This window comes from Tenrec ecaudatus, chromosome 10 (assembly GCF_050624435.1).
Source record: "Tenrec ecaudatus isolate mTenEca1 chromosome 10, mTenEca1.hap1, whole genome shotgun sequence".
NCBI lineage: Eukaryota > Metazoa > Chordata > Mammalia > Afrosoricida > Tenrecidae > Tenrec > Tenrec ecaudatus.
In genome coordinates, this window is record NC_134539.1 from 128,323,883 (window position 1) to 128,350,382 (window position 26,500).

The window sequence follows — 26,500 nt, forward strand, 5'->3', positions numbered from 1 at the left end:
CAGAATCGTTTAAATATTAATATATGGTAATTTTCTCAGAAACAGTTAATATGCTCAATCCATTACTTTTTGAATTATTATATATATAAGCAATCTAAAATTGCTCATTTGATGCCTTTTTAGTAATGTTTTGACAATTAGGTGTCATTACAAGGAGAGTTTTAAACAGGTTTTTATACAGTAAGGGCTAAGGCCAAGGGGAAAAGCCTCTCAGAGTATAATTAATTATATTTTAAGTCCACGTGATGTCTAGGAAGCTGTGTTGATTGACAAGAAATCTATACAAAATGGAAATCAGTGCTACAGAAACCAAAAAGCAGGCATTCTAAATAATGCGATTGAGGCCAATTCCCATGGACGGTCAAGTGATAGCCTGTCTTCCAGATCTCATGCCTGAACTCAAGGCCATATTCAAATGCATATCAATTTGGCCTCAGCAAATCAGAATTGTTTAAGGAGCTGAGGTCAAGTTGCAAGCTGAGGGAAAGAGGAAGTTGACTTTAGAGGAACAATGAGGCGTGTTGGGAAATTGGTTAAGAACGTGTATTACTTTACACCTGCAGTGCATTATGGAGGAAGGTCTGGTTGTTGGCGTACTAGAAGAGAGCAAAGAAAAATTAGAATCATTTTCTTTACATTCTCCATTGATTGTAGCGTATTCTGCTCATTTCTTAGGTTTTCAGATACCCGATGCCAAAAACAGATGAGTTTAAAATGCTTGATAATGAGCAACAAACACACAGGACTTGAACCTACAACTTCTAATGTGCTTTCCACATATAACATGCTCACATTAATTATAAAAATAATTTATACGTGTATTGTATAACAGGAATATCACGCATAGCAGACATACAAAATAATGAGTGAAAGGGTCATATGGTTTGAAAAACAACATGCAATTTCAATTGATTGTATAACAATATGCTATATTCTAATTTTAAATTGGTTTAAGATTTGTTTATCTCTTTGTCAAACAATACTGAGGCTAATCTCTAACTCTTCAATCCATGGCAGCCTGACTTCTAGACCAATCATTTTCTCAAATTGACCTCTCAAATATTATTGAGAAAAAATTTCATGGCCATCAACTCAATTCTGACTCATAGTCTCTCTAAAGCAGTGGTTCTCCACCTTCCTCACGCTGTGACCCTTTAATACAGTTCCTCATGTGATGGTGACCCCCAACCATAACATTATTTTCATTGTTACATAATAACTGTAATTTTGCTACTGTTATGAATCGGATGACCCCCGTGAAAGGGTCATTCAACCCCCAAAGGGGCCATGACCCACAGATTGAGAACCACTGCAAAAGATAAAGCAGAACCAGCCCTGTGAGTTTCCAAGACTGTTGAGTCTTTATGGAATTATAAAGCCCTGTCTTTCTTCTTAGCAGTGACTAGTCGTTTGAACTGTTTGCCTTTGGGTTAGTAGCCCAATGTGTAACCACTACCACCACCAGTGACCCTTCAGAAAAGAGTAAAACACTGTAGAACTGCTTCATACATTTTCTGAGGTGGTAAATCTTTATGCAAACACACTGCCTCATCTTCATCTTACAGACTGGTTGGTGACTTTAAACGTTTGACCTTTTGGTTGCCAAGCCAACACTTAGCACACTATGCTATCAGAGAGCCTTCAAAGATTATCAATGATTTACACATGATCAAATACACTGACTATTCTTAAGTCTTTATTCCACTGGAACATCACTTTCATTTTATTCTGTTTCATATTTGAGCCACATTTTGTGCAGTTCATCATTCAGAAAATGCTTACTTTGTTCAGATGTGCCTGGTACTGTTCTGGGCCTGGGAATACACAAACTGAGCAGAATAATACCTTTCCCTCCAGTGGGTTCATAATTTTTGTAGAAAAGAGGATATGTGAGAGGATATTTTCATGCACAAATTGATTGATCTATCCATGGCTTCAAATGTCCTTTTTCACATTGCTAGCCTGTTCAGTTAATCCTCCATCATCCCAAATTTAGGAATGGATCATTTTGGAAAGCCTTCTCCTGGCCTTTTAGTTAAATCAACTGTCCTATTCAGTATGCACTTTACACACTAATAACAACCAGTACATACTCTTTACAATTAGGGTTTCCTTTTTTTATGTTATGAGCTCCTATGAAGGTAGAATGGATCCTTAACCTAATTACTTCTATGTTAGATGGGAACAAGAATGGACAGATTCACATACTGTTGGGAAAGACAGATGCCAGGTGGAAACTATAAAAATATAGAAAAACACCAGAATAAAATTAATTGGAGCCTAATAAAAGATAATGCTGACAGTTTATATAGAAACCCCAAGATTTAAAAATGGGCGGGGATTAGTACTTTTTGTAAAGAAAATGCCATGATTCCTCAAATGAGAAAGTATAAACATTTTCAGTTCTTGGAAACACACATTTATACAAATCAGTTTGAACTCACAAGTTGCTCCATAGGAGAAAAATGAAGTTGTCTGTTGTGAGTCTTTAAAGAGGCCATCCACGGTGACCTTAATCTACCAAGGTATTGGTGGATTTTAGACCCAGCCTTTTGCTTGGCAACCAGGTGCTTGACCCCTTAGCAACCAGAGTGTCCAATAATAAGATACTATCACAACAAACAGAATACAATAATTTAAACCCAAAATCAAAGTCATTACTGTTGAGAAGTTAGAGTGGGCAGAAATGTTTCTTAGTGTTTTCAAGACAGTAAATGTTTATGGGAGCAGACAGCTGCACAGCCTCATATTACCCCCAAAAAGTGTCCAGTGTGTTTGAACTGCTCACCTGGTGCTTAGCAACTCAATACTTAACCCACTATGTACCAGAGGTCCTTAAAACAAAGAATAATACAATGTCCCAAGCACAACAAAAGTTAGTAAAACACACAAAAAAAATTAAGTAAGGAATTATCAATAAGAATCAGGATGTATCAATCATGGTGTCCTTTAAAAGCAAAACACTAAAAGGGAAATTTCTCATATGAAACTCAGAATAATACAAAAAAGGATCATTTTATGACTATGAAACTGTGTGTTTAAACTGTGTTAAGTAAAGATGATTCAAGAAAACAAATTAATAGCATTTAGGAAACAGATGGATGAGCAAAATGAGAAACAAAGAAATTAACACCTCAAAAATTAAAAACAAAGAGAACTGACTGGAACTGAAATATAAAACACCTGAATTAGGGGAAGTAAATGAAATACTCAAGAATACTTGAACAAACAAAAGATAAAATGACTGAATTAGAAAACAAAATAACTGAATTGACCAGTTCCAGGAGAAAAAAGAGAAAAGAAAACAACAACACAACTAATAACCTAAAAGGAAAGGTAGGGTTCAATTACGAAATCTAGCGTGAGACTTAGAATCCAAGTACATCATGAGAGCAACCAAGCCACAGTAAAAAGCATTTCAAGAAATCCTAAATAAAATTCACTGCCATTGAGTTACTTTGATCTTAGTGACCCTCTGTCAGAGGAAAGAGTAGAACTATTCCCGTGTGATTCAGAAATGGAAAATCTTTACAGGGGTAGAAAGCCTCATCTACCTCTCTCAGAGCAGCTGGTGATTTTGAACCGCTGACCTTGTGGTTGCAGCCCAACATGTAGCCAACTACTCTACCAGGGCTTCTTGGACATTTTGGGCTAACTAAATGTACGTCTTCAGAGCACTATAGGACCCCCAATCAAAAGATACATAACACAATTAGTATTATGACATACCATAACAAAGTTCTTGAAAACAAAACAAAACAAGAACAATTATGAGAGCAACAAGGGAATAATGCAACTTGGCATACCAAAGATCTTTCATAAGAATAAGTATGACTTGTTTCCCATTAAGCTTAGGACCAGAGAAAGTGAAGCAATATATATAAATAGTGCATGAAAGCAATTGCTAACCAAGAATACTTTATCCAGCAAACTTAACATTCAAAGATGATGAGGTGAAAATAGATAGTCCCTATTGAAGAGAGGTCTTTGGGAATTTGTCAGGAAGAGACAAGCTTAGTACACACGTCACAAGAAAATATTATAATTACAAAGTAAACTCATTGAATGTAAATTTTAACTGATAATAGAGATAACAAAAATGAAAGAGGGATGAACATTTCAAGAATAGATTTTGCTTATATGTCAAACATTGTTGTAATGATATGCTGTGTAATATAAAATACACAGCTGGGAAAGGTGCATGGAAAAGTACCACCTACATAATTTTACAGACTTTTTGAGGAAAAAAAAAAACGTTCGTTCACATGTAGTAACCAGTAAGAAATCACCAGGAAGCAGCATTCACTAGAAGAAAATTTAGAAAATGCTTCATCAACAGAAAATGCCTAACTATAAACAAACAAACAACCAAAAATAAAACTCAGAATGAAAACATGAACATGATATAAATCACTCAAAACCAGCAAAATGAGTGAGAAAAAGAATTCATTTTCATCAATAACCTTAAAAGTCAATGGTATAAACTCCCTGTGCAAAATAAAGGGAGTGAAATAATAGATCAAATATAATATATGGTACATCCTTTTACTATCTTCAAGAAACACAGAGACAGTGAAGTGGGAGCATAGGCTGGTGGATGCAGAGGTCCGAAGTTGGCTGAATGAATCCAGTGTTGGTAGATTGCTGATGGCTCTGAAGATTGGCAGGCAAAGTAAAGAGGAGCTCCAGCGTTGGCATAAGACAAAGTCTCTCTCTTAATTATACTAAAGAGCTTATTTATGCCACAAGGAGGTGTCATCAGACTTCAACCTAATTGATAGTTTGGCCTATCCTCTACCATTACCCAGGAGTTTCTAGTTACATACTCGTCAACCACAACAGAAAATATCAATAAAACACACAAACCAATCTCTAGATTGGCAAAAGAAAAAAACAAACCCAAAAATGAAGATGGCATTTAATAAAAAAGTAATAAAAATGATGACATTACAACCAAACCAACAGTTAATGAAGAGCATAACTGAATACTATGAAAAATCATATAATAAGTTGAAAACCTACATAAAATGAACAAGTTTTTGGAATATACTACCTATCCAAAGAAGCATAAACACAGGTAGAAAATTTAAACAGACTCATTTGAAAAGAAGAGATAGATTATGTTATGTAAAAATTGTCAATAACAACAACAAAAAGCCCAGGACCAGATGGTTTCACTGGAGACTTTTTACCAAATATTCAATCCTATGCAATCTCTTCAGCTGGATTAAGGGAAAAAAACACCACTAAGCTCACTGAGACCACTTACAATAGCACCCAGGTAGATGAAATGTCTATAAATTAACTTAACTGAAGAAATAAAAGATGATGTAATAAAAATATTGCTTTATAATTTTGTACTACAAGGACTAAAAAAGACCTACAAAACTGGAAAGCCATCGCATAGGTTAGAATGCTTAAAATAATGAAAATGTAAATACTACCTAAAGTGCGTTATAGATACAGGGCAATACTGATGCAAATCCCATAAGCAGCTTTTTTTTTTTTTACTGAAATGGTAAAATTGGTCACCACCTTGAAAAGAAACTCCAAACACATATTGAAGAAAAAGAACAAAGAAGGAACCCTTATTTCCTCAGTAGCAGAGCATACTACACAGTCATTGCAGGGAAAACCAGACTGGTATTGGTTCAACAATAGACTCATAGATGAGTGGAGTAAAATTGGGACTCATAATTAAACCCAGCTCTCTATGGAAAAGAGGTAAAATTGTTCATTCAGTGGAACAGAAATAGACACTTTAGTTCGTTGTAGTAGCTTGTATATATGATCTTTTAAAGAATCACGGTACTCAGAGGTGAGAGTCTTCATTTTTAAGTAAATCTGTTATTGAGTGTGAACCCTTCTCATGCCCAAATGTTCCATTCTGGATGTCTGTCAACTTCCCTGATGGATAAAAATGTCGATAAAATTATGCACTTGGGTTGGAAGGCTCAAGACGAACCATTGAAAAGATGGGGAATTTCTCTGGACAATCCTGGACCTCGGTTCAGCAAATTTTAATGGAAGATTTGGGAATGAGAAGGGTCTCTGAGAAATTTGTTCATCAGGTTCTGTGTGACCAGGAAAAAGATCATGGATTGCAAACATGCCATTCTTTTAAAGAACAGCTCCAAAAATTCCCATTTTTCCCCAACGCCATTACTGGTGAGAAGGCAGGGAGCTATTCTTATGACCCTGAAAATAAACATCAGTGAAGCCAATGGAAAATGCCATCATCACCTCTCCACAAAAAGAAACTTCAAGAGAAATCAAAGATCAAGATGATGCGATGATGCATTTTTCATATGAGTGGGATAGTACATTTGGAGTTCATTCCACCAGGTCAGACTGTTCAACAAGTTTTTTATTGAGAGGTTCTGAAAAGATTGGGTAAAGTGTGACAGAAAAAAAGGCCCGATTTATGGCAGTCAGTGTAGGACTGGTTTTGCTACCACGACAATGCACCTGCTCAAGCAGCCATCTCAGTGCACCAGTTTTTGGCAAAAAAACAGCATTCCCCTCTTGCCCCACACACCTGACTCACTCTATGTAACTTATTTTTGTTTCTTTGAATGAAGAGGGACTTGAAGGACAGAAATTTGATGACTCTGAAGAAGTGAAGAAAAAAAAAGGAGGAAAGTGTCAGCCATCCAAACAGATGAGTTTGAAAAATGTTTCCAAGAATGGAATTGCAGATTTGACACATGTATTAAGTGTAATGAAGAACACTTTGAAGGTAATAAGGCTGTTTCGCCAAAAAAAAAAAAATTAAATGCATACCCTTGAAAAAACTTCCCTTTTTGGAGGGGTATCTCCGTGTGTGTGCACGTGCGTGTGCGTGTGCGTGTGCGTGTGTGTGTGTGTGTAATAAAGAATCACCTGTAGAAATCAAGAGGCTAAGGGGAACTATTTCACGGGAGATTGCCTAGTAACTGAAAGCCAGACGCTCATGATGGTCCTTTTCAATGCTTGGTAGATTTTGCTGGGAGCTACTATGCCATGATAAACATACTATGCCATGATAAACATACTATGCCATGATAAACGTATGTGGCAATTAGTCCTAGTCCTAATAATACTTTTACAGTAGAAATAAAAATTGGCAAGAATGGACCATGTCTACTAAGTGAATCTGGAAGCTACTTATTTTCTTACTTGCTTTGCAGCTAATTCCATCTTAATTCTCTAAGGAGAAATTGGATTTGCTAGCCCTGGAACTAAGAAATATTTTTCTTATACCCTTTTCATAAATGTGTGCTGAAGGTAGATATGCTTTACACGATTTACTGGAATACGCATATTAGAATGCCTTTACTCCCCCCCCCTTTTTTTTTTTTAGTTTTGGCAAAAGGATGGCCTTTGTGATCTTTGAATTCTCAAAATCTTCTCCTTATTCAACTGGTCTAAGGCTTTCATGTTTTCCACATTCTCTGTGAGGCCTTTTCAGTGTATGTCCCACTTTAGAACTGAGTTTTTCTACAGCTTCGCTGGCTTATTCCCAGCTCTAATTTGCATTCAGTAGCACTTCTTATGTGAATCATGTAAGCAAAAAAGTTGAGAAAGATATCATTCTCAATTCTAGGCTCTGACAGAGTCTCTTAATAACCTTTAACTCTTGCCACCTATTGACTATAACTGAGTTGTCAAAACCATCTATAACTATACCTCAGCACAACAGGGGCAGATGCAGAATGGGTATGATTCAATTTCTTCCATTGTGTATCCCTTAGGTGCCCTAGTGGCACAGTGAATAATTGCTTGGCTGTTGCCTAACAGGTAGAAAATTCAAACCGACCTGCTTCTGCATGCCAGAATGATTTGGCAGTCAGCTTTGTAATGATTTGTAATCTGGAAATCCTTCGGGGCAGCACTACCCTGACCTAGAGAGTCCGTGTGAGTCAGAATCCTCTCAGTGGCCATGAGTTTGGTTGGGGCTTTTGTGTTCTCCAGGGTGTGCTCCCAGAATAGTTCCTATATTCCAAAAAGTATTTTGTCTTTATAGTTACCAGTTTTTAGTACTATCTCATGATTATGACGTGTGATGAAACGGTTCCATCACAGTTGGATTCTCCTATCGCAAAGTTTTCTCAGCTGGGAAAATTATGGAATTTTGGTGAGATTTTTTTTTATGGTCATGGGGGTCTGTCTTGTGCATTGTAAGATGTTTCTCTACATCTCTGGAACCTACCCACTAGATACTAGCATCACCCTCCCCCATCCTAATTTTGACAACTGTTAATGTTTTCAGAGATGGCTAAATATGCCTTGGGGCACAAACACTGCATTGATTGAGAACCATTGTCTCACAAAATGACCTCCTCGTACTTTAGAAACTCAAAGAAATAAGAGAAGAGTGCATTTCCGATAAGCTTGTTTTAAGATGTTTTAAAATTTCCAGTTAGATCTTTACATATAGATAATTTGGACAATTTCCCTAAGAGTGACAGGAACGGCCGCACGGTAACCTTCACTTCCCACCTGATGTCTTGCTTTACTCTACCTTGCTCTTCTTCATGTAGTCCGCCTGTATTACTCTCAGTTTCTTTCGAATCTCAATCAGAACATCAATTTTCTGATCCAAAATGGCCAATAACTGGGCAATGCAAAATTCAACACCATAGTTTATTCTGTCCACTGCCTCTTGTGTGTTCATGGGCCATTGGTTGGATTCCTTCAACAAAACCATAGCGTTCTCCGTTGATGGAGTAGATGATGTTTCCATTTCTCTTTCAATCTCTCCTTCCTTCTTCCTCTCTATACAGAGTGTGTTAATGCATTCCTCCGTCCGAAGGGGCATTTCTGGGCCGCTAGCGTGTTTTTCTAACATCTTCATTGCTTCACGTCCAACTGGAAAGAATCTATGACGGGGAGGCCGGACGTGGAAAGTTAATTCTTTCACTCGGTTGGCATAGCGTAACGTGTTGAGAGTGTTTTCGCAAGAGGCCATTCCTGGAGAGATGGTAGCAATCATGCACGTGCAGGAGTTGGGGCCTATAAAGGAATCTCGGAGCACCTGGGTGAGTTTACTGGCTCTAAATGGCGTGTGAGGCTTTTTCTGACCCAGAGCTCGGATACATTCCTTGAGGGCCAGAAGACTCTTATTAATTTCTGCTCCTTCCAGTTGCCTCTTCCGGTTGGCCTTGGCAGTGTCTGCTCCCCTTTCGTTGCCAGCTAAGTCCACAAGGGAAATCTTGCCATGTAATTCCCCCTGTACCTTGAGGATGATCTGGAACACCGCGTGGCTCCTGGAGGAGTGGGCATTGACAGACGTCTGTCCTGAAGTCCTACAGCTGTTCCCTCGTCCCACGAGCTTTAAAACGTCCTCTACACAAGACACTTCATGTTCCTGCAGCCCTACCACCTGCACATGCTGGTGTCCGTCTTCAAGGACTTGCAGCTTCTTCTTCCAGTTCAATAAGTCATACACCTTCCCCCCATAAATCTCAAAAAACGTCCCGTAGACTTTGAGGCTGAGCTTCTCATACGCGGGATTTGTGAGCAGCAGGAAGACGTCCCGAGCTACCAGCGCATAGATACCCTTAGAGCAGTCCTGGTCCACGCCCGAAAAGGCTCCGCCCATGGTGTGGGTTTTGCCACTCCCCGTCTGCCCGTAGGCGAAGCAGGTGGCCATGCCCTTGCGGAAGATGGACTCCACCAGAGGCTGTGCGGTAAACTGGTACACTAACTCATTAGACGCCGTGGCGTCAAAGGCGTGGTCAAAACAAAAGGTCTGGTTCTCCAGGTAGCGCGTGAGGTCCACCTTCTGCTTGGACTCGTGCACCATGACCACATTGTTGGAAGGGATGGTGATGATGTCCAGGTCCTGCGTGATGGTCTCTCGCTGGTTGAGCGGCCGCTTCCTCACGCAGACGCAGATCCTGTGGTCGTCCAGGGGCTCCGGTTGACACATCGCGCTGCAGTCCAGCTGCCGGCGGGACTCTTCGATCATGCGCATGATCTCCAGGTTGGGGTTTCGCGTGTTGGCCTCCAGGGCCCGCTGGGCTCGCAACTCCAGCTGCTGCCGCCTGCGCTCCTCCCGCTGTTTCTGCAGCTTCTCGATTCCCCGCAGGCAAGCGGACCGTCTCCGTTTCATCAGACGAGGGTTGCTGGGGACCTCCACGGTGGGGCTGGCCCCTGAGGGCATTTCATCCTTCGGAGGGACCATTGGCACCCACCGAGCGGCCGTGCGCTGGTCTCCATCGCAGGAAGGGGGCACAAATGCCAAGGAGGGCCGTGGCCTGGACAGCGTGGGGTGTTCTGCCGAGACCAGCGCTGGGTTCAGCAGGAATAGGGTCTCTAGATCAATCTTCTTGCCTTTTTTCACGTCTTTCTCCACCCACTCGACGGTGACCCGAGCATGTTCTCTGTTGACTTCTGTGACCACGGCAAGGTGGATCCGCCCGTCGCTGCGCTGGATCGCCACGCAGATGCCCACCTGGACGTCTCCAAAGTGTGGCTTTGGGCGTTTCAGAGGCAAGCGACGCGGAGCGAGTGGCAGGCAGAACTGGCTGGCCATGGTACGTGGTGGAGGTGTCAGGGCTCAGGGGGGTCGGTGGCACTGCCAGGGGCCCTAAGTGTTGGAGAGACAGGACCAGAGCCCACGCCAGCCCGAAGCTCTGGGAGCACTAAGGGTGCTCCCTGTTTCCGCCTGCCTGTGTAAGGGGCACGCCCGCAGGGCCCAGGCTGTTTCCTGGTGCGTCACAAAGGGCAGAGGAGGGCCCCTTTCTTCCGCGCAGGGCTGGTGGCTCAAGTCAGGTTCATGGCTTTGAGGTCAAGGTGCGCACAGGAAGCACAAGTTCTCTGCCACTTAAGAGCAGAAGGACGAGGGTAGGAGGCAGGTAACGTTCTGCACCTTGGTATGAAGGTGAATGGCACGGAAACATCATGGAAATTGTGGGATTAGATTTTCTATTTTCCATGGTCATTCTGCCTAAGCCTTAGAAGCCCCTTCCACCCCTGCAGTCTTGACCTACCATCTCAAAAGCTTCGATGCTTTCCTTTGCAAACCGGCGAATCGTCCCTTCAACCTCTACTCGCCAGAGATCTCTGAGAACTAGAGGAAGTGGAGGCTGTTTGTAAAATCACAGGCTTTGAAATACAGTAGCATCTGGTGGGGCGCCCCTCAAACCTGCCATCTCTGCGTGTTCCTCGTGCCCTGCAAAGCGTCTTTAACTTTAACAGTCACAAGTTAGTTACTCGAGTTTAATGGGACTTCTCATTACAAAATGAAAATGAGTTGTGTGTAGCAGGTTGTTGTGGCAATTTGCTAATGTGGAACTTCGCTGGGCGCAGCAGCTGGGTTTGCAAACATGAGATGTTTATCGCATTCCAAGTGGCTCTGACAGCTACAGAGTGAGCGCTGCCGTGCTGCCGCCACCGCCATGTTGGAGATTAGCTGTGGAATTAACGATTCCAAACTCTTTTAGTAATTACACTTCTGGCCTCATTATCCATAATTTTGAGAGATGGGAGATACATTTGGTAGAAAGAAGTAATTCACCTTCTATCCCCTTCCCACTCCCAAAATATACACGTGTCCTTCGAAAGTTGCTAAGGGGGGAAACGGTAGCTAAGACTATACGAGGGAAAACACTTTTAGAGATTTTGCAAAATTTGTCGTGGGATCATTTATTTGTTTGCTTGGAGAAATATATATATTTTTCTTATTTTTCTGCTTAGTGGAGGGGAGAAATGGGAAAAAAAGGTTATTTTAAAACTATGAACATGTGTTTCTGATTATCAATATTTAAATGTGTGCTTTGATAATCAGAGAAGCGATTGCTTTCATTGATGTTAAATGACCTTTCTTTCCATTTCTCCCCTCCTGGAGTGCATCTTATCTGACTTATCAGATCTTCTCAAGAGCAGATAAGGCACACTGAACACTAATGACAGAAACCTGGTCGGCGGAAGGCCATCAGGAACATCATGTATGAAGAAAACCACAGGTCATTAAAAATACAGAAAAGAAAGACAGCATCCAAGTGGATGTCAGAAGATACTCTGAAGCTTGCTCTTAACAGTAGAGTAGCTAAAGCCTGTGGAAGACATGATGAAGCGAAGAGCTGAGTAGAACATTTCAAAGGGCAGCTTGAGAGGACAAAGCCACGTACTATTGACATGTGCGAGGACCGGAAGTAGAAAACCAAAAGGGAAGAACACACTCAGCATATCTTAAACTTAAAAAACTCTATATAAAGAAAACCTCAAATCCTTTAGTTACATTATTGAAGGTTCTATGGGCAAAATAGTGATGCAGGGAGCATCAGAACAAATAATGAGGAAAGAATAAATAATGAGGATTGCTATACCCAAAAGGACGAGTGGACATTGCCTCATTTCAGGAGGTAGCAGAGGAGCAAGAACCAATGCTGAAAGAAGAGCATCAACTGCACTGAAAGGATTAACCACCATAACAACAAACCTCCAAGAATGGATTGCATAACAGTTGAGATGTGTCAGCAAGCCAGGAAATTTGGAAGACGGGTACTTGGCCAACTGACTAGATAGAACCACTCATTCCAAAGAAAAGTGATTCAACAGAATGCTTTAAACATAGAACAGTCTCACTGGTACCACATGCCAGTAAAATTCTTCTGAAGATGATCCAACAATAGTTTCAGATCAATAAAGAGCTGCCAGAAGTTCAGGCGGATTCAGTAGAGGGCATGGAACAAGGGATATCATTGGTCCCTTGTTAAATAGATCTTGACTCAACACCCAGAAAACAAAAGATGTGTCTACTTGTGTTTTATTGACTATGCCAAGCCATTTGGCTGCGTGGATCATCGCTACTATAGATAACCTTGAGAAGAATGAGAATTCCAGAATATTTAACTGTGTCCATGTGAACTTTGTACATGGACCAAAAGGCAGTTTTGTGAACAGATTATGAGAATACTGGCATGGTTTAAATTCAGGAAAAGTGTATGACAGGGTTATATCCTCTCACCATACTTACTCAATCTGTATGCTGAACATATAATCATAGAAGTTTGATTACCTGAAATAGAATCTGTAATCAAGATTTGGAGGAAGTCTTATTAACTGCCTGCAAAGTGCAGATGACACAAGCTTGCTTGCTGAAAATGGGGACTTGAAGCACTTGCTGGTGAAGATCAAGGATTGCAGCCTTCAGTAGGGATTATGACTCAATGTAAAGAAGACCAAAATCCTCACTACTGGACCAATAGGTAACATCATCATAAAAGGGGAAAAGATTGAAGTTACCAACAATTTGATCTTGCTTGGATCCACAACCAATGCTCATGGAAGCAGCAGTTGAGAGATCAAATGCTGAGTTGAATTAGGTAAATCTGATGTACAAGACATCTTTAGAATACTGAAAAGCAAGGTTGTTACTTGAAGAACTAAGGTACGCCTGAACCAAGCCATGGTATTTTCCATTACCTCTTTATTTTTTAAGATGTTTTTCTTGTGGTTTCAGAGAAAGTTTATACAGCAGGTTAGGTTTTCATTTGACAATTTATTTACAACTTCTTCAGTGACACTGCGTAACATTTTTGTTTCAATCTAAGAGCAGATAATAATAAAACTAGAAGACGGTAATAATTGATTCAAAGGGAAAACAAATAATAAGATGTTAATTGCTAGCCAGTTATATCTGCAATAGCTCACTTGCTCATGTACTGTCTATGGGCAGGACTTTTCACATCTTTAGCCAATGGTCCCAGGGTATTCATTAGAGACGTGTTCCACAGGCAGTCTCTGTATAAAGAGATTTGGGGTTTTATTCTCCTCTTGGCCTTCTACCATCCAGGTACTCAGGATTTAAGCTCTAATACATTTTCCACCTCTGCTTTTGAATTTTTATATTTATAATCCTTGGATCACATAGGCTAATATGCTTCTTTTGTGTGGGCTTATTGAAAAAACCAGGCTCCCTGCCATCAATGCTGACTCATAGAGCCCCCCTGTGGTTTTTTGAACCTGTAACTGTTTCCAGGAGTAGAGCCCAGTCTTACTCTGGAGGAGCTTCTGGTGGTTTCGAACTGCAGACTATATGGATCACAACCCAACTTGTAACCACCACGCCACCAAGGCTGCAGTCTGTGTGGGCTTACGAACAGCATACATTTTTATATCTGTTGAAGTAAAATTCAGAATTCATTTCACAGCATTTAATTGAGGAACCTGAACTTTAAGGCAATATTTTAAATCTCTAGTAATGAAATAAAGGGTAAAGCCTAAATACAAGTTAATTTAGCTTCATTGGCCCTGGCCTGGATAAAGATGGGGACGTGTCAACATTTGGTAATGAATAATTTCTTCAGATGAAAGCTTGAAGCCTATCTGTATGTTTTGATCGACAATAACTTTGTGTTAAATATCTACAAAATGCTTACCATGTGCCGATTCCTATGATGAGGTAATCCTCAAAGAGATTGCCAAAGTGCTCCAAGGAGCTTACCATTTACACATTTTGTGTATGTGTACAGAGCAGACTACAGAGAGGCTCTAAACTTGTAATTGTTTGGCAGTTGGTCAAACTTCAACTTTCAACCGGTTAGAACCAAGCTACAGCCTTTGGGAGAATAGGCTTAGTAACCTGCCCCATAAAGATTAAAGTCTAGGAAATCCTGCAGGGCACGTCTCCTTTATCATGTAGGGTCACGATAATTTGGAATCCACTTAATGGCAAACATCAAAGAAGCTTCACCTTGACAAGTAACTGAATGAAATCTCTTCCTTTCTGATTCCTTTCCCCCCACAACAGTCTAACAAGTGTCAGATATAAACCCATAAGAGTAGGTCAAGTGGGTGGAAGTACGCACAGGAAATGAGTTTAGTAAATTTCATTTATTAATTACAGGCACAGTCTTTGTTTGGTGCCTGTCAGAATTACTTCACAGTAGAGCATGTGACTCCTAGTCGCCTTTCATATACAAATCCCCCAGGAAAAAAATGCATCAAAAAACGCATTGCTAGCACTGTTTTAATGGACGTCTAGCAGCTGTTTTGTTTGTTTGATCACTTTGGGGGTTTGTATTTCTCCAGTATATTGATGCAACCTAAGGTGGATTTCATTCTTCAGAGGAATTCACTAGACACCCCCCACCAACATATTTTTGAAGAAACAGAATTCGTCATAAAAAATTCTTTTTATTTTATATTTTTGCAGAAAGTTCCCTCACTAAATATATGCCTTAAGAATACAAGAGGGAAAATATGTTAGAATGGGAATAACATGTAACATTACAGCTAGCATTTGTGGCTTCTGACATTTCAACCTTTTCCCCACGCACTAAGCTTAACTGCTCCACACTGCTCCCGTGCTCACACTGATTGAATAGGCAGAATTTATTTCTGTGGCAATGACATCAACTCAGAGTTGTCTTTCTTGGGCTTCTGGAAAGTGGTGATATTTAGGCAGGGAGGCCTATATATCTGTTTATTATGGTGATTATCGTGATAGTGTTGTATAATGCTAACCAGAATGGTCAAGCTATCTCTTGACAAATGCCAGTACCTCAACTTAAGCCCATTTAAGTTGGTCACCTTGTAGTTTTCATTTCTATTTCTTCAATTAAGTGGAGAAGCTGGAGTTTATATTTCATCCATCAAAGCTGTTTACTTTGTAAGTCACATTTAGAGTTACCTTGCTAGCCCAAATATGCACCTGTGGGATTCAGCTCTAGCTCTTCCAATGGAAAGCCATGTCTTGTGCTCTATGCCTGCACAGAACCTCTCTTGATGTTTTTAAATATTGAATGCATCTCTATTAATCAACCATGGAAGATAATAATAGGAGCATAGTATACATAAGGGAAGAAAGGAAAGAACTTTGGCATCTGTCCAAAAGAAAGTTTGAGAGACAGATCTTTCCACAAATATTTATAACTGAAAGACTATGCTATGAAAGTTAAACACAATTAATTCTGTTTAATCCAAGGTATGGAGACATTCCTAATTCAAGTACCAAACCGTCAAGCTCAACTCAAAGACCCACTCCGCCCAACGAAAAGCAACCTTGGCGTTCAAAACCAGATGAGTTGCTTCACAACTAGACTAGTTGTCTGCCTCTCAATTGCCTTATTCTTCCATACTTAATTTTGACATTGCACTTACCACTTTGGATTTAAATGTCTGCTTCACTCTACCCCCGCCCCCGGAAAAAAAATTAAGAGACTTGAGAGAAGGGAGGTGGATCTCTTATTTATTTTTTTATATCCAATCTCTGATGCAGTAAATTTCCTGGGACTATAAAAACTAGCACAGTATGAGGATGTTCCAGAAAGAGACTTCAGGTCAAACTAGTGAAGAACTCAGGAAACCTTGCTGACTGTCTCCTAAGTGGTAAGTGCTCAGAGTGTGTAATGGTGGATTTGATGAGTCACTCCGCCTAGACTATGTTGCCCACTTGTTTGGTCAACACTCATCTAGAGGTTGCTGTGCAGGAGACTCTCAATAAAGGAGATTGCCCTCAGCTATATAGGCAAGCCTCGTCCAATCAGGTGAAGGCCAAGAGAGCAAAAATTTAGGTTTGCCGAGAAGATGTAATTCAATGTCAAGAGTGTAATGCAGATACATGGCTGGAATAATTTGGACATACCATACCCACATTTGTGTACACCAGTTCCTTAAAAATCATTAATCTATGTCTCTCCTTTCTTTCTTTCTTTCTTTCTTTCTTTCTTTCTTTCTTTCTTTCTTTCTTTCTTTCTTTCTTTCTTTCTTTCTTTCATTCTTGTATATGTAGAAGATATTACATGGAGCCTATTGGTTTTGCTGCTCTGAAGAACCCTGCCTAACACAGTAAGGCTTCATGAAGAAAACAGTCCTTCCTCTACTCATGGGCTTGTCATTCACTGCCTGCCATCCAGTTGACTCTGACTCCTAAGGACCCATTAGAATATCTATGTGGGTTTCCAAGACTTTAATTTTATAAGAGGTACAAAGCCTCAGATTTTCCCCACTATAGCGTTTATAGTCTTGCTTTTGGAGACAGATATTCACAATCACCATACAGACATGGAGCAAACTGTTAGAGAATCTCCTAACCACTATATAGTTAAGGTCCCTTCACTGTGCATTTTAAAGCAGAGACTGACTGATGACTTTGTCTTGGGAGCAACAGTACCCACCATATTGATGCACGAGATTTGGAAGTGGGGTTGGCTAGATTTGTGTTCTCAATCCTGACTGCACATCAGAATTAGGTGGTAAACTTTTAAGAAGTACATACCTGCCTCCACCCCAGACCTGCTGAATCATGTTAGAGGAGCCAGAGCTCAGGAATCCGTGTTACTGAAAAATCACCCCAGATGCTCCCTGACCTGCTGTGAAGTCAGACAGCACTGGGCAGGCGCTCTCTGGGTCTCGTTCTGCAAAGCGATTTTATTATTCTCAGTGAGCAAAATGCTGGATGAACCTTTGAGACAGGAGTGGCTTTTCTTTTCTTTTCCTCATTTGGGGATTTTGAATGTTTTGAGGTACTCCTGTTTCAACAAATGGAGCACAGTGCAGTTTTATTGAGAAAGCTACTTTTAGGTTTCTTTGGGTTGAAAGCTTCAAAAGTATGAAATAAAATCGCATCATATCACGACCTCTTAACATTAAAGGGGATTTGTGAGCTTGAAGACATACCATTCAATCTTTCAAATACCCTGCACTGCTGTGGAATAGCACCTTGACTATAGTCGATATTTAATAAGAATTTGTTGAAAAGGAATTGTTGACTAGCATCTGATAAACATACGATCTTGTTGGTTGTTCTTACCTATTTGCTAAGTGCCTAAGATGAAAGATATACTCAGACTAAAAACCGTCAGTTTTATAATATGTCTCAGTGTGATCTCTGTTGGTGATATTATAAGTACTATTTATCATTGTTGGAGCCTGGTATCTGACTGTCAGTGTAACATATATTTACCATTTCCCCGTAATTTGTTTTTATATTCTTTCCTAGAACTATATAGCAATAAGATTAAAATTCTGAGTAACAGATTTATGCCAAAAAGACTAGTTTATTTTGGTGGTGGGGGTGATATTTCAGTTAAACTTTTGATTTATTAAATGAAAGTAACCACATGACTTGCTTATATTTTAGGTACATATCTCTGGTATAGTACAAACTGCTAAGATTCAGGAATTTGGAGGAATCCTCCAGAATAGAACTGCTTATTTTTGGTGACTGTGTACATGACTTAGTGACTCCAGACTATTGTTGGTCTAAAAAACGTGGGCTAAGGATGTCTGCTAAAATCAACCGTGAGCAATTGTGTTAAAAAATGAGTAAGTAGATGAAGCAAGTATTGTCAAACTACCACACACATGAATATTTTTACTGAAAATGAATTTTAACAAGATGTCTTTCAGATTATTGTGCCCCTTGGCTTAGATGCTATTGCTCAAAAACCCAGGTTTGTTTTGATGGTACCCAAGATTACATGTAAATTTCCCTTGGTCACTCTTTCCCTGGTCATCTAGGGGCACCCCAGGCCCTTTCCTTTTAAAATTATACCCTGGAAATGGTGGACTTTTGTTTTATTATTATTTTTAACACATCTAACGTTGTCCGGTTCAAACACTTTCTATGTCTTGCTCTTCCTGGAGCAGGCTCTTTGTTATTTTGTGTTTCCACTTCATAGATGCATGTTTTTGCACCTTTTGGGGTAGGGAATCTGACTGCACAGTTTTTTCACCCTGTAGCTTTGAACAAGTTGCTCAAACTCTGTGACTTAGGTGTTTTTATCAGTGAAGCGAGAGCAGTGCAGCATCTGCGCACAGTGGTGCCGCAGGAATATGCAGGAATGCACGAAACATGCTTAGCAAAATGCCAGGCCCGCAGAAAGCTCTTAATTTGTGCTGCTTATGATTGTCATATTTTAAAATGATTGCATGTATTTTCTTATCGTACTGTTAGAGATCTATTTCTCCTGCTAAATTGTCACTTCATGAAAGGATCATTAAGCCATTGTCTATGTAACATGGTCTACGTCACTCTAGACAAAAGTAAGGGATCCTTGGTTGTCAGGTCAGGCACTGATTTTTATTCAAAACTGAACATAAAAGGAGCAAGTCTTTCCATCTTTCTCAGGTTTTAAAATTATTTTGAATTTGTAAGCATTTAAACATAATTCCAAAGGTGGCATAGCATAGTTATTTCCACACTGTAAAGATTCTTGGAAATGGATGCTGGATTATGACAGGGAAATTGTGACAAAGGCTGTTTCTTTGTGAAAATGCATATGTTTTGTGGCTACTTTTTCTTGCATACGTGTCTCCACACATCCACAAACTGAAAAGAGACTTGGTGAATGTACGGTGCAGTGCGGTATAAGGGTTCCGAGTGGGGTCGCGATCCCCGGGGTTGGTGGATGGAAAATAAATGCCAGAAGCTCCATGGGAGAAAGGCCGGACTTTCTACTCTCCTAAACAGTTACGGAGTCGAAGACCCACAGGGGGCCACTGTGAGTAAGCACTGACATGATGGCAGTGAGCTTTCATTGTTCGTATTTGTCTTGTCTTTTTAAATAGAACTGTGGCAAAAATTCCAAAAGAGTTTGGTCTTGATTAGAGTTTGGACCCCTCAGTTCACTTCTTTTTCTCTGATATGGATGTGTTAGACTTAATTATGCTCAATGCTTTTATGCTTTGAACATGAACGAAGTTCTTCTGGTCCAGCCAGATTTGAGTTTGATGCTGAGAATACACACGAGTGACTATGTGTACTGAGTTTATTGTCAGAGTCTTATTTTGTTTATAGGTAACATTTACCGTATTTGTTTATAGGTAGGTCAAAATAATATGGACCTGTTGCCATTGAGGCAAATGCAAGTTAATAATGACCCTACAGAACAGAATGGAATTGTTCCATAGGGTTTCCAGAGCTTTAAATCCTTACGGAAAAAGACTGCTTCATCTTTCTCCCACATAGTGGCGGGTGGATTTGAATCACAGATCTTTGGGTTAATAGCCAAATTCTTAAACCATTGCACCACCAAGGCTCCTTGAAATACTCTGATCAATGTAATAATATGTGATTTGTTCTTTTTTTCTCGCAGTCTTATTTTCATTTCTTTGAAATTCACCTTTTGAGAGAGGATATTTGAACCTAAAACATACGTACATAGTAGAATGAAACCCTAGAATATTTCTATATTGTAAGTGGGAAATTTGAGAATGGGCTATACTTCCTACCTCATAAACTATTGGACATTATATTGCATATAATGAAATAAAAAACCTATCTCAGGTAGTTTGTGAGAAAACACTCTTAATTTTAATGTTTTTTTTAATTATAATTTCTAGCTCAATTATTAAATAGATAAATTTAATCAGACCAATAAAAAGTTCCCATTCTAACGATTTACCACAAATGAAAGTGTTGAATTATCTACTTGATGCTTTAATGAGGCACAATAATTTTATTAATTTTATATGTAAGAATATTTTTTAAAATCCGAACTAGGAAAACATCTATATTTAATATTACTGTTACAAATTCTTAAGCATGAAGGGACCCTATTGATTCAGATCATAGTTTAGTTTCAATTTTAATCTGTATTCTAACAACATTGTGATGTCTTCATACATGTGTAAATATGTCTTTAGTTGACAAAATGTTTATGCATTCCCCGGCATTTCAACTTTGTGATGCAAACATGGTACCATACTTCTTGGTCTCACCTGACTGCTGAGAAGTCCCCGAATGGAAGGAAGCCTTGGTAACCTGACAGTTCTAAAAAGTGCTTTCAATTTATACTAGAGAACATGTATTGACTCTAATTTTAGGTGTTTCAGAAAATTTATCTCAAAGAATCATAAAATAAGAATGCATTCATCATACTTCTCATGTATGAACCTATAGAAAGTTTCTATCTTGCTTGTTTTGATGTGTAACATACGGAAAGTAATTGATGTCAGAGGTGATAACAGAGTATAATAATGTGTCATAAGTTTAGTTTTCTGCCTATTAGATGATAATAATTCATCTCTAAGAGAGAATAGTAAAAAGAGAGGTTAAAGACTGATGAAACAGTAAACTTGTTGCATAGGATTTTGAATATCCCTACTTTATAGGACCTAAGATTTGTTAATTTTACTATTTCTCAAAGTAAAATCATAGAATTTTAAAATTGAAAGCTCAAAACCAAATTCACTGGTCCCAAGTTGATTGTAATTTATAGTAGCCCTATGAAACTGATATAACTGTCCCTATGGACTTCTGAGACTGAATATTTACAAGCGTAAAAAGCCTCATCTTTCTCCTGTGGGGCACTTAGTTGTTTCAAACTGCTGACTTTGTAGTTAGCATCCCAACTCTTAGTCAACTATGAGACCAGGACTCCTGCTAACCTTAGAAGAGACTAATAATTCATGTTATCTTTCACTTAATTGTTTTTCAATCGTCTTCCTCCAGTAGTTAATCGATTAGATGCTTTGTTTGATTGTTCGTTTAAGAGAGAAACAGATTTGGAGGGTCTGCTTGGCCACCAGCACGAAGAACTGCCATTCATTCCGTGTCGCGGGTCATCACACTAGGCACAATATGAGTGTGATCATCTTGTACCTGGCATGGGAAGGTGTCGCTGTGACACGCATTAAAATTCAGGTTGCTAAATACCGATGGATATTTGCCCTTGTGTGCCCATTCAGTCACATAGAAGGCAATGACTACATTTGTTCCTTTAGCTTTTAGGTTAAAATTCTTATGATAAGTAATCTTTCTGGCTGAAAGGATGAAGGTAATTGTCATTCAAATTCATATTTGATACCATGTTGAATAAGTAAACCAGAATCAAGATGTCGATGACTGCAGCTTAAGGAACCAAAGATAAAGAAATAGAAAACAGAAAAGGGAGGGGAGACCAGCCACATGCTTTGGACCTGCAAAGTACCAAGAGTTTTATATCTTTCCTTTGCCTTTGAGATGCGCGTCTCCTGTGTCTTTCTCGGTGAATGGGATACTCAGTTACTCGAGCTCCAAACCCAGCTTCTGCTCACGATAGTTAATAATTCATTAAGTTCTGCCAAGCCTATTGTTTTCATACTTCTTGAATGTTTGGAATCTGTCCCTGCTGCCATTATTTACGTGTGGTCCACCATTACCGCTTTCACGGTGACCGCAGCCGAATTCCCATCTGACCCTTTTCCTGTGGGTTTACTGGAGATCCACACAAGACTCTGCACAACTGTCATCAAATATACTGTCCCCTAAGATTGCGTAAGAAGAAGCCTGGGCACTTGTTTGCCTCCCTTCCAGCACGATTCCAGTTGCCCTCTCGTATGTTTTCTATTCTATGTGATCAACGACTTGGATTTGGTGATTACACTGTTCACTCTTCTAGGCATGGCATAGCGGTGACACTCAAAAATAATATCTGTGTGCGAACCAATGAATGTTAGAATTAATTAAATTGCACACTGTTTATTGGAATCCCATGCTCAATTCTCCTACCATCTTCTTTTACCACATCCTATATCATTAAAGATTTTGTCCACATACTCCTCAATATTGCAATTTGAGTTTTTAATTTCTCCTTCAATTCTTTATACTTGAAGTTTTCTCAGCGTGTTCTTCCCTTCTGGTTTTCTAACTCCAGGTGTTATTGCATTCACTTGTCTTCTCCTATTGTCAGGCATTTATGTAAATATATTTATAATCTCTATCTCTACAACAAAAATAATTCAGGTAAATAGATAGGGAGGTGCACAAAATCTACAAATGTGTATCTAATATATTTAATATAAAATCCATATATAAGCCATATATTAGATATTTAATCTTATTTAATTCTAAAATTAATTTTATAACTCTTTGAGACACATTATGTTTTATTGATGAGAAATTGGAGACTCAAAATAATACAAGGATGCTTCAAAATTTCATGGAAACCTTGAATTAAAAGACAATATAATCTTTGCATGAATGTTTTGGGCTCTTTTATAATTCTTTACTGCTAAATAGGAAAGGGGCCTGGGGTTTGAACGTATGAAACAAACAAGCCAAACTCAAGACCATTGAGTCTATTCCAACTAGTACAACCCTATAGGGCAGGATAGAATGTGTCTCTGATGGTAACTCAACGCCAGAGTAGGGAGCCTCATCTTCCTTCCATAGAGCACCGGGTGGTTTTGAACTGCTAACCTTTTAGTTAGCAGTCCAACTCATGACCCAGTAGGCCACCAGGATCCTTTGGACTTGACATACGACTCCAAAGTCCAAATATGCATGCGCCTGTGTGCACGCATGTGTATTTACTCTCTTGGCCAGCCTCCAATTTATAGCCTAAAATGTTACAGTGGAAGAAGATTCTGATATAAAGATGAACAGAAGAAAGCCACTTGTACTATATCTCAAGAAGGTTAGTGTATTGCAGCAGAATAGTTTTATACTGGGCTCTGGATTTTTTGTTTCATGGCCACAACTGGCATTTCTAAGACAGATCATCTATAGGGAGGACTTGGACTGTGCTACTTTAGGCTAAGTCGTTCCAAGAAGAGATCTGGCATGGCAGATGGCAGAAGTCTCTGCTTGCTCTTCATCTTCAAATATCCTCCTTGGACTCAATGTCTTTCAGCCTCGTCTTGGTCATGATCGATGTGTGTGTGATGTACAGTCACACAGAAAGTAGAGCAGAGGCAAAGGTACGGGAAGTGTGTTCTCTAACGGAGGAGCTGTCTCACTCATCTCACAAAAAATGAACCTTTCCGTAGAGGGCAGCCAGTCTCCTTCTGCACTTGGAGGTGTGACTCCACGGGGGTTCAGGTAGCAGGACTTCTGAACTTGCTGGATTTTGATCTCTCTTCCTTCTGAATTTGTAAACAAAAGCTCTCTGGGCCTGAAGATTTTAATGTTGAGTTCTTGACCCAAAGAAAGTGATTTTTCCAAAGTGTGGAGAAAACTTGGCCACAACGGAGAGTGTTTTCAGAGTGGTGACTGGGGGCCCAAACCACAAAGAACACACACATCCTCTCCGCAGACACACATTTGCTCATAAACTGCAGCTCATGTGACGGAGCATCGGAGCTGGACAGAAGGAAAGTAGCACCCAGCTCCCCTGACACTTTGTGTGTGGGACTAATATTCACTTTGTGGCAATTAGGCATTATATAGCATTTGCGTTTTCCTTCACAGTTTGCATTTACCCACAGCATTTTCAAAATATGCCACCGTTTTGATTGTCTCGGAAAACACACAGGGATCGTTTTATCTTGTCCTTCAGCGTCATTATGAGTCAGCATTGACTCAACGGCAGAGTTTGCTTTGATACATATTTTTTCAGTTGATATCATTCCTAATAACGGTTCTTTGCTTCTTACTGTAGCAGCGGAAGCTACCGTTCAATATGACTCCAGGAAATGGCTGGTCCCCTATCAAAATAAAAAGGCAAAGGAGTGTAAGTTTTGACACACCATCTTCTCCGGAATAAAAAGCAAACCACAGAATCCAGCAATTACAACAGTCCTTGTCAAAACACCCTTCGGATTTCCGGGGGGAAAGCTGCCAAGCAAATAATCCGATTGCTCTATTTTGTTTCACACTTGATTAGTGCTTTTCGATTTATAAAAATCCTTGAGATTTATCCAGACGAGACCAGGGACCCAGTAATTAAGCACCCAGCTTCTAACCAAAGGTCAGTGCTTAGAATCCAATGTGGGTCAAATGTGGCGGCCGTGTCTGTAATGAGTACAGCCTGGAAAACCTTAGAGGGCAGCTCCACTCTCCTATCGGGTCCTTGTGGGTTGGAGCAACTGGGTACCATTGAACTTGGTTCAGGTTAGTTATGTTTTTATTGCTGTTTTGAGATGTCTTTGAGTCATGTCTGATCCTACATACACCTGTACGAAATACCTCCCAGTCCTGCGCCATCCTCACAATCGTTCTTATATTTGAGGCCATGCCGTAGGCACTGTGTCTAGGGCCACTGTTTGGGTAGCTTGCTAAGGGCCTTCCTCTTATGCTTATTAGTTCTGGTTTAATGATTTCTGATTAAACCAGAGTGATTAGATGTCTAGGAGGAGTAGCCTTGGAGCTACAGTATAATCGCATGAGGCAAGTTGTTTTATTTGTTTCCTTCAGACGAGAAAAATGAGGCTGTGTGACTTTAAATGAGAAAACTGAACTCACACAACTAAGTGGTATTAGACACATGGCTTACAGTTTTGTTTTGTTTTTTGAATTCCAAACAGTGTCCCTTTTGTGACTTTTTCCCTCTATTCCACAACTAGAAATAACTCTCAGGAATTAATGCCAGTCTTAGTTACAACCAAATTATAAAGTAGCACTGCAGAAAATAATCACTCGTGAGTAGATCGCAGACTTTCCCAAAATGAGCTACTTGAAAAATTTCCAAATTATTCCTAACTGCTGTATATTGAGCAATAAAAGAAATTGTTTTCTTGTATTTTTCCTCGTTGTGTTTGGATACCTGCTTGCAAAAAATGAAAAAACAAACCAGAAACATCTCATACATAATGCAAGGTAATAAACTATAGCTTGTAATGGCTACAAAGCCATGCCCATGTGGAAACAGACTGGAAATCCATTATTAGTGGTGTACCCTTCAGATGCAATTCAGGCTTGGCAAACATTAAACAATTTGGGCAGGTTCTTGCAACCAATATTTCCTCTGAGTGCTTTTGAGGTGTCTCATCATCATGTTATTACTCTAACATGCCTGGAAGAATTAATTATTTCCTTCTGGTAAATCACGGTGGGTTGAAATGCCACACAGGAGTACCCCTTGCTGATTTTCTAGGGGCTCGGAAAGATAATGTGAGTTCCTTACTCATGAAATGTGCCTTGTCCCAATGCCCATTCTCTTGCAATCTCATTTACTTTGTGGCTCCTGAAAATATGCTGCTGGTTGATTATATTTTCAAGCAAAATTGATATTCACTAGGAAAATAAGCACACACTTATTCACTTAGGAAAACATGACCATAACTGATCAGTGGCTCGTTTCCTTTGGGGTGTGAAGCACGAGGTATTGTAGTTGTCAAAGAATCACAATAGATTTCCTTTCTCAAGGACTGTCTTACCCAACTGAGCAAAGTACCCTCCCCATTGACAGAGATGAATTTCCTTTTGAGTCAGGCATTTTGGAGGGAGAGTCTAAATATGTCTGTTTCTGAGGACTTCTCTTGCTATCTTAAAGGGAAGATGTTCTCAGATGTTTTCAATTATTTTAGAGGTAAAAGCTTAATATTTCTTATTCTATAAACTTTGAAATAGACACTGAGAGACACTGCATTGTCATCATAATGAGATGAAGTAAAACAACAGAAGTACAGGAAATAAGTAGTGAAACTGAAGCACAGGGCCACAATCAAACCCCATCTGAAGGAACATCAGTCTGCTTCCTAGCCTTTGTCACTTCTGTCTTGTGTAAAGAATGTCTTCCTTGCTTCTTTCTCTTCATCACTCCTCTCTTTTTCTTCCTTTTTTATTTTGCATTTTTAGTATGGAAAGCCCCAAAGCACCAAAGAATGGAATGATAAGATAAGGCACCTCTATGTCCTCTTCAAC

At 39.7% G+C, this 26,500-nt stretch overlaps 1 protein-coding gene across 1 annotated transcript; it reads right to left on the reverse strand.

The window, feature by feature from the left end:
* Nucleotides 1-8,494: 8,494 nt before the first annotated feature.
* On the reverse strand, nt 8,495-10,519 carry KIF2B (kinesin family member 2B). Its single transcript, XM_075559289.1, has one exon. It carries the CDS (start codon nt 10,517-10,519, stop codon nt 8,495-8,497), a length of 2,025 nt encoding a protein of 674 aa, XP_075415404.1.
* Nucleotides 10,520-26,500: the final 15,981 nt, after the last annotated feature.

Bases quoted from the DNA above. Each gene is read 5' to 3' on its own strand.
- KIF2B (XM_075559289.1), bottom strand. From the start codon at position 10,519: ATGGCCAGCCAGTTCTGCCTGCCACTCGCTCCGCGTCGCTTGCCTCTG.